The following is a 9,221-nucleotide window of genomic DNA, read 5'->3' as shown; positions in this document are numbered from 1 at the left end:
CCATTTACTAAGTAATTTGAAAAGAAAAAAATATATTCAACCGCAAAAATAAGATTCAATCAAACTTATTTAAGAAAATATATCACGAGTTCAAATTTGAGTCATGTAAATACTCCATTAATGTAGAGAGAGAAAGAGAAAGATGGTTAAGGACAGGGGAGGTGTAGGGTATTTTTGGAATAAAAGAAAATAGTGGAGAGGTGTAGAATATTTTTAAAATAAATTAAAATAACGGGGAGGTGGAGGGAGCAACACCCTTTGATTTTGACCAACGTAAATTGAGGTTAAAAAAGCCCACACAACCAAAAAAAAAACAAAACAGGTCATAGAAAAAGTCCATAAAACAAAAACCCTCTGAGCTAGGACCTACCATGGAGCTTTTTTTAGAATTTTTTTTAATTTTAAATTAAAAAATTGTAATTAATTCTAATTTGTTGCAAATTTAAGTATTATAATTTTTGATCAAATTACATTTGATAACCAAAATCACCTAATTATCTTTTGAGTTAAATATATTTTTGGTCCCTTAACTTTCAGTGAAAATTGGAATTAGTCTCTCTTCAAAACTTTGGTCTAATTAAGTTCTCCAACTTTAGAAATGTATGAATGTAGTCATTTTAACTAAATTTTGTTAGATTTATTTGATGTTTCAAACACGTTTCATGATAACATTTGGGTTGTTTACACTGTTTGACACATTTTTGTCTAAGAAACGCATTTGAAACAACAAAAAGTTAACAAAATTTGGTTAAAAGGACTAAATTCATACATTTCTAAAGTTGAGGGACTAAATTAGGACAAAGTTTTGAAGAGGAACTAATTCTAATTTTCACTAAAAGTTAAGGGACCAAAAACATATTTAACCCTTATCTTTTTTATTATATAAAATAAATATTTATTTTTCATACTTAAAATTCTATAAATATCTTGTTTAAATATATAAACTATATATGGAACTTAAACTGTAATATAATATTTTGTTAACCATAGCTTAAATAAACATTTACTTAAGCATAAATCTTTTTAAAATATATATTGATCGAAATATATATATCAAGTATACCAGGATATTATCTCATTTTAATTGCTAATCAGGTAATTTGATATGTACATCTAAATAAAAGGAAACGTTTTATTAAACAGTCTACGCACGGGTTGTTATTTTTTTAATAATAATATCAATATATATGATAATGATTTTCCAATGGAAGAAATAATTTTCGTAAGACTGAAACAGAAACTCAAAAAATACATAATTTTATCTTATTTATTGTTATTAGTGCTTAATACATTTATGTTTAAAAACTAGAATTATTATTATTATTATTATATATATATATATATATATATATATATATATATATATTCTATCTCTACCTGTCTGTATTATTTTCTTTGTACGCTAGAAATTGATTCATAAGTAATAATAATTAAATAAAATTATAACTATAACTTTATCAAAAGACAATATTTCCGTTAGATATAACTATATGAGGATTTATTTGATAACTAACCCGTTACACAAAATTATTCTCGTATTGCATTAAAGGTATGGTAAATATTTTATCTGCTTGATTAGTGTTTAATGTATTTTATGTAGAAATATATATATATATATATATATATATATATATATATATATATATATATATATATATATATATATATATATATATATATATATTTATTTGTATGATTTGTTAAGATTTGATTGAAATTTAATGATTAATAAAATAATAATCTAAATTATATGAATATCAAAGTAATAATTGATGGTTCCCTGTTGAATTCTAAAAATTCTAAAAACATAAATCGTAATAATTATTGATCATTGAGAAAACCACAATATTAATTAATCAAAAATTGAGAAAATGAAATAAAAATCTATATGACTTTTGCAAAGTTTTTTTTGTCTCATTAAAGGAAATTTCTAAAATATGAATTTTTAAGAATGATTTAAGACTCGTATGGTGGACTATGGATGAAATTGGCACCTCTATTAGAATCTCTAAATCAAATTGAAAATAAAAACCCTAAAGCCATCTTGCCATATTGTTTTATAATGTAATCGGTAAATCTTGGAAGGGCTGGTGGTTACAGTAAGTAAGATCTTGGAAGTAGAAGGTTCAAGAACTGGTAGTGCCAAATTTACTAACCAAGCTCAGTCTTCTCTCAACAATAATCAAACATTTCACTACCCAGTTTTCAAGTGTTTCTAGACATTGGAATGAAGGTAATGCCATCTCTTTCTCTCTCTTATTGTTATAGTCAAGTCAACCTGCCAAGGATAACTTTCTTGCTCAACCACGACCAAGATATGTGGAGAACGATATTTCGTTTATATAAATATCACAAAAATAGATAAGAATATGTAAAACCAAGAATTTATTATCAACGGTAGAGTGCAACGCATAGCAAAATAAAACATTGAAAATCAGATATCTCCAATCTTAGATTTTAGAAATAAATTTTAACATTAATTTAATATTAAGATTTGTATCTATTTAAGATATATATTTCAAAAATGATACTAAATATTAAATATTAATAAATAGTTTATTATGTTAGAAATTTATTTTTCTACATTAATTAACCTCGAATTCTATACACAGAATATGCAAACAATTTATATACAAAATCTACGTAGTGAATTTAGTATCAACAACTTTTCAAGGTGTATCTCCCTTTTCCAAGTCCCTCATTTGCTGCGAAAACACACGAGCCACCTTCGGAAACCTACATCAAAAATGAAAAAAGTTTATTAAAAATACATGTTCGAGAGAGTAAAAATAATAAGAATGATGGAAACAACAGCACACAGTAATTGATTAAGAAGTATATATAAGAACCTTTTTGATGCTGCAATTGGAGCATCTCCTTTTGATCTGTTGCAGTCTGAACTTCCACGATGGTGTGGAGAAGCTTACCGAAGGAGTCATCAAATGCCTGCAGTTGAGCCATGTAAGCAGCCTTGGAGTTCCAGCGGACATTGGAGCACTGCTTCAAAAGCTTAATTCCCTCTTCAAATTTCTTTATGAGTGGTTCTAGCTCCTCCTTTGGGCGTCCCATCTCGTTGTTGAGACGTTCCATCTTTCTGATGTTAGGTTCTATCGACTTTAGGGTGGATTCCAGGTTGGCCAAGTCGAAGGCTTTCTTCTTCTTGAAAATGGACGGATTATTCTTCATTGCTTCTGCTATGGCGGTTAGCAACGCAGCCAACGCAATTCCCACACCTTGCACTACTACTGTGCCGTCCATCATTCACGCTTAGCAGGAATCAACAACAACCAACACCAACTACATATATATTGATGAACCAACCAGAGTGAGTATATATATATATGTGCCCTTTCATCTTAACTTGCCCTACCCATTCACTCCGTCTTAAACAAACGCGTCTTAAAAGAGTCACTACTATAGATCGTGTGAAAAAAAAAAAAAGGAAAAAAACTAACGCAAGGAATCAACCCATAGCAAAAGAAACGACAGAAAATATTCTTTTTATGATTTTAAAAACATTTTATTTACCTTAGTAAAAATAATATCCTTAGAAGAAAAATGTTAAAGTGTAATCAAAAGAGGACAAAAAGGTGTAGAAGTGACGTACTTTCTCAGTTTTTCGTAATTCCGTAATTCTTTCTTGATAGTTACTTAGCTCCTTCTGTGTCACAGAATTTATTTTTCTCTATATTCTCTTTCTCTTTTTCTATCTCTATTATTTTTACGTATCTCTCTATTTTTCTTGTCTCATTTTTCTATGATAGGATACGTATTTATATACACAATCTGTAATATTATAATAATTTTACCTTAATTATAAATTATTTGATAATGAATAAAATAAAAAAAATAAATGGTCTTTGGTTAAAAAAAAACAAATCAAATCAAATTTAAGATATTAATTATAATTATTCTCAAAAACTTTATTCATTTTTAAGATCTTATTTTCTTTTTTAAGAAGAAATTGACATAATAAATTATCATATAATATCAATATATTATTTCTAATTATTTTTAAGAATATTATTTATAATTATTAGCATGATTCAAATTATCACTTATCAAAATAATTACTTATCTAGAAACCAATATTTCAAAAATATTTTTTAGTAATTTGTTTTGTATTAAACTTTTGGATTCTTAGACTAAATTAAAGTTTGAAAATTATGTACATTATTTTATTTTTTCTTCTTTTTTTTCATCCACCATTAATTATTATTTCTTTATTTTTTTTATTTTTATTGTCTTACTTGATCGAAATTAGATGTTCACATGATCATTCCATAAAAAAATTCATCCTCTTCATAAAAAAAAGTAATTTAGTTGTATATTAATATATTTTAAAACAATTTATTTTTTTTAAAAATGATTTAAATTAAAATAATAAAAACAATTAAAGTTAAAATCCAATTTAAATTAAAATGTAAAATTATTCCAAAATTCTGATGACTAAAAAATTATATTTCACAATAAAAATACATTAAATTAAATTATTTAAATTTAAATTAATTAGTTATATTTTGTCTATTCTTTTAATATTTTCAATATAATTATTATTTAATTTATTTTAATTAATTTTTTGCAAAAATATCTTATAAAATATTAAAACAGAAATGGTTTTATTTACTTTATAATATTATTTATTATATTATAATTTTAAAGTTAATATTTTATTATATTTACTTAAATATAATAAATTATACTCAAATATGTATTTGATTATATTTAGATTAGTAAAATATTTATATATAATGATTATGTCTTAATTGTATTATATATATATATATATATATATATATATATATATATATATATATATATATATATATATTCCGATTTTTTTATTATTACATTTTTTTTATTTTCGTTTTTTTTCCCTAATTCCATCGTTGAAAGAGACAGGGGCTAAGAAGTTATTTTAACCATTTTAAATTTGGTTACCTTAATTTCAATTCCGAAATACATAAATAAATATATATATTTATTTTATTTGGACACTTTAATTTAGTACGATAAAAAATGTAAAAGAAAAAGAGGAGTAATATTGTTGAATGAGTGTAAGTAAAATACTTTTATTTGAATATCACTGAATATGTCAGAGCCAGGGATAACTTTCTTATTGTATAGTCAAGTCAACCTGCCAAGGATAACTTTCTTGCTAAACAAACCAAGATATGTGGAGAAGGATATTTCCTTTATATAAATATCACAAAAATAAAAATATTTAAAACCAAGAATTTATGACAAAGATAGAGTGCAACGTATAGCAAAATAAAACATTGAAAATCAGATATCTCCAATCGATTTTAGAAATAAATTTTAAGATTCGTTTAAGATTTGTATCTATTTATTCGTCCTCAACGAAAGATTTTTACCATATATATATATATATATTGAAAAGATGAAACTAAATATTAATAAATAATTTGACGGTGATAAAATACAATAAATTTTGTTAGAAATTTATTTTTCTACATTAATTAACCTCGAATTCAATACACAGAATTCAAATTTATATTCAATAAAAATCCAGAAAAATAAACACTACAAAATCTGCGTAGTGAATTTAGAATCAACAACTTTTCAAATGTTATCTCCCTTTTCCAAGCATATGCTGCGAAAAAAAATCAAACATAAACACAATGAAAGATGTTGATTAATGACTATTAGAAATTAAAAATTAAAATTATATGTTATGCTATTTTTTAGGAAAATAAAAGTCGTGTTAACTAGTATAGCAGGAAGCAACAACAACCACCAACTACATATATATTGATAAACCATTCAGTCAATCTCAAACAAACGCGTCTTACAAAAGTCACTACGACTATTTAGAAAATACTTAGTCTTTTCTTTAAGTAATTTTTTTCCATTTTTTTCTCAAAATAATACTTTTTATAAATAATTTCCTCTTTTTAAATAAACCTATTAGAATATTATTTCAACTATAAAGAAAGGCAATCCAAACCCTACTCCAGAGTTTTCGCTGCTGTTGGAAATTTCATCATAATTTCCTCGGTGTAAACTTAAATTAGGAACTAAGCAAAAATATAAAATAATAGCACTAAAAATGTTTAGCATGATAATATCTTCTTTATTTGAGGAAGAAAAATTCTATAGGGCCATAGAGTTATTAAAACTTCCGCTATTATAATGATGAAAAACAAAATACATCAATGATGTATCTTCAATGGAAGCCGAGATTTTGATACTCCTATTTTGACACAACTTTAACAACGCCACGTGTCACTTTTGTATTGGACGTTTTTTTTTTTTTAAAAAGTAGCATTTTGACGTCATGCAGTTGGAGAAAAGTTGAATAATTTAATTCCATCTTTGCCCTTGTGCAGAATCATGTGATTGTAGGTATGTTTCTTCGTGTCTTCATCTGAAACCACCACTTGTTCCGATAAGTGCATTTTGTAGGGTAACAGTGTTGAGACATCGTTTTGGGTTTCTTTTTCCGGCAGTTGAGTGTCGTTCGTGGTTTGCGTTGCAGTGGAGGCTTTCGTTATCGGTGTGGGTGTGGCGTTGCGAAATGACGACTTCTTCGACGACGAGGGTAAGGCCATCGTACTTTGGGTGTCAATGTTGATGATGGGGTGTATGGATTTTGGGTTTTGTATGTCTTTTTTGATTTAGGGTTTTTAAGTTTGGGTTTTTGCAATGTGTGTGCAGTTGACGGTTCGTCACTCAGTTTCGACAAAGTTCATCTGCGGTTTGAACAAACGTTTGAGTAAGGAGCAGCGTGCATTGATTGGCGGGACTCCGTTTGGGTGGTTTTTAGATTTCACTGGTAATGTTAAAGTTGGTAGGAAAATGTTGAGTGACTTAGTGTTTAAATGGGTTGATTCAAGTGGTTTCTTAATTGCGGACAAAGTTGTGCCTATGACTGAGAAAGATATTTGTTTAGCTTTGGGTTTGAGTTTAGATGGGAAAGAAATAGATTTAAAGCTAGAAATGGGATGTAGTAGATGTGTGAAATACATTGGGAATAAAACAAGAGATTTGACTTTGCTATACAAATGTTTGATGAAGAAAGGTAAAAGCATTCCCTGCGGTCCTTTTTGTAGCTTGTACATTTTGGTTGGTATTAGTGAGATATTAATTCCACATCGTAATGGAAAAGTGTTTCCCATACTATTTGATATTGTTGATGATTTAAACGATTTGGGAAAATATTGCTGGGCTAGTTTAGTGTNTAGATGTTTGGTACGTGGTTTGAACAAAGCTTCAGATGCATTGAAGAAAGGAAAAGCTACAACGAACGTTTATGTCGATGGTTGCATTTACATGTTGCAAGTAAGTTATGTTTATCGATTGACGGAATGGAAATTCAATTTGTTGTTATTGCTTCCATTAAGTTTTGGTGTAACAGTTAACATTAGATATTTTTGTGTAGGCTTGGTTATTTGAGAAATTGATACCTCCCAAAGGTCCTATAGAAAAAAATCCAAGAATATTGCATTGGATGTATTTGAAGTTGGGAGACAACATACTAACACAAGCTTTGGAAAGTGGTGTGGTAAGTTGTTTGAGTGCTGAGTGTTATCATTAATAAATTTGTTCTTAGTGTGGTTTTTATTGTTGAATTTCAGGTTAATGTTGATGTTGATGTTGATGTTGGTAGAAGGAAGGATGAGAAAGACTTCAAGGATCAAGCAAGAGGGAAAAATAAAGACGAAAAGGCATCAACAAAGAAGGAACTTAAGAAAAACCGTAGAGAACGGTTTATGGAAACTTTACACGAGCAACAAAGTCTTGTTGCGGAACTTAAAAGGAGGGTTCTTGTGTTGGAGGAAGAGGTCGCATTCGAGAAACATAGACGAAGAAGACCACAGGATGGTGGAGACAATGTCGCACATGAAGAACCGTCGTTATCCCCTAGAGGCATGTCCCCAGGAGGCATCAGTCCGGGCGGGATCCCGTTCGGAGCCCAATCCGAACAGGGCATGTCCAGTGGTCGTCCTGCAATGAAGACATTTGTGAGGATGGGGTCAAGAAGGCGTTACAAGAGTAAAGCGCTTAGGACTCCTTATGTAGGATTGGTTAGGAAGAAGTTAGACTGACATTTGTAAATATTTGTGTAGTTATCGTGATATGCAGATTGTGTAGCATGAACAATTATTTTGTAATGTGGATTTGATTTTTCTTCAAGGTTGTAATCGTTGAAGTTGCCTTTATTAAGATATTTGCATTTTAAATGGGATTTAAGGTTGTGTTTGAATTATTAATCAATGAATATTGTCATCAAACGTACGATTACTAGATTTGAATGATGAATGAAGCAAAGGTTTGTTACATATGAGTGATTGGTGGATTTTGGTTGAAGGTTGTTGGATTGTGAAACGTAAATTGATTCTGCAGGATGACCTGTTGTAATCGTTTACAACACTGGTGTAAACGATTACACAGAACAGAAATGCTGTTTTGGACACATTCCTGAACGTAGGGAGCCATGTTTTTGGTCTCAGGGGACCATGTCTGAAAATTAGGTTTTTTTACATTTGGTTGAACTGTTATGTGTGCCAAAATGTGGGTTGGGAAGGACCCCACCCTTGGTGGGAACTCAGAACACCAAAGGAGAGTGGTTCTGCAGGATGACCTGTTGTAATCGTTTACAACACTGGTGTAAACGATTACACAGAACAGAAATGCTGTTTTGGACACATTCCTGAACGTAGGGAGCCATGTTTTTGGTCTCAGGGGACCATGTCTGAAAATTAGGTTTTTTTACATTTGGTTGAACTGTTATGTGTGCCAAAATGTGGGTTGGGAAGGACCCCACCCTTGGTGGGAACTCAGAACACCAAAGGAGAGTGGTTCTGAAGGATGACCTGTTGTAATCGTTTACAACACTGGTGTAAACGATTACACAGAACAGAAATGCTGTTTTGGACACATTCCTGAACGTAGGGAGCCATGTTTTTGGTCTCAGGGGACCTTTTTAAAAATGTCTGACTAAGTTCGTTCAGTTGATTTATTTTTGAGTAAGGTAATAATATAGGTTCAGGACATCGTGTACATAAAATTTAATAGGGAATAGTCATTTCATTTATAATAAATTGATGTAAACTTAAACAATGCTTCATTGTGACATAAATATAACTTAAGTAGAACAGAAAAACATGTTTTGTAGTCTACTTCACAACGATATATGGCTGTTAATATTACAGATACATCCATTAATGTGCACTTCTACAGCAATGTCATGGACATGG

The 9,221-nt window shown here is 29.2% G+C and overlaps 2 protein-coding genes across 3 annotated transcripts; one reads left to right on the top strand and one right to left on the bottom strand.

Moving 5' to 3' along the window:
- Positions 1-2,688: 2,688 nt before the first annotated feature.
- On the bottom strand, positions 2,689-3,273 carry LOC106753085. Its single transcript, XM_014634868.2, has 2 exons — positions 2,850-3,273; positions 2,689-2,736 (listed from the first exon to the last, which is right to left on the bottom strand). Exons 1-2 carry the CDS (start codon positions 3,259-3,261, stop codon positions 2,699-2,701), a joined length of 450 nt encoding a protein of 149 aa, XP_014490354.1. The 5' UTR covers positions 3,262-3,273; the 3' UTR covers positions 2,689-2,698.
- Positions 3,274-6,229: 2,956 nt separating this feature from the next.
- Positions 6,230-8,173, top strand: LOC111241029. 2 transcript variants are annotated; one of them, XM_022777384.1, is made up of 5 exons: positions 6,230-6,562; positions 6,679-6,796; positions 7,238-7,302; positions 7,403-7,525; positions 7,599-8,173. In XM_022777384.1, exons 1-5 carry the CDS (start codon positions 6,539-6,541, stop codon positions 8,067-8,069), a joined length of 801 nt encoding a protein of 266 aa, XP_022633105.1. In that variant the 5' UTR covers positions 6,230-6,538; the 3' UTR covers positions 8,070-8,173. The 2 variants fall into 2 exon arrangements, with proteins under 2 accessions (XP_022633105.1, XP_022633104.1); XM_022777383.1 differs by lacking the exons at positions 6,230-6,562; positions 6,679-6,796 and having other exon boundaries at positions 6,863-7,302.
- Positions 8,174-9,221: the final 1,048 nt, after the last annotated feature.

This window comes from Vigna radiata, unplaced genomic scaffold (genome assembly GCF_000741045.1).
Source record: "Vigna radiata var. radiata cultivar VC1973A unplaced genomic scaffold, Vradiata_ver6 scaffold_91, whole genome shotgun sequence".
Classification (NCBI taxonomy): Eukaryota; Viridiplantae; Streptophyta; class Magnoliopsida; order Fabales; family Fabaceae; genus Vigna; species Vigna radiata.
The sequence above is the reverse complement of the archived record's forward strand: the minus strand, read 5'-3'. Positions and strand labels throughout refer to the sequence as shown.

What these genes read in the sequence shown, in the direction of transcription:
- LOC106753085 (XM_014634868.2), bottom strand. Translation starts at nt 3,261, where the DNA reads ATGATGGACGGCACAGTAGTAGTGCAAGGTGTGGGAATTGCGTTGGCT. An exon ending in CCAATTGCAGCATCAAAAAG is followed by an intron (nt 2,737 to 2,849) that starts GTTCTTATATAT and finishes TTTTTGATGTAG; the next exon opens with GTTTCCGAAGGTGGCTCGTG.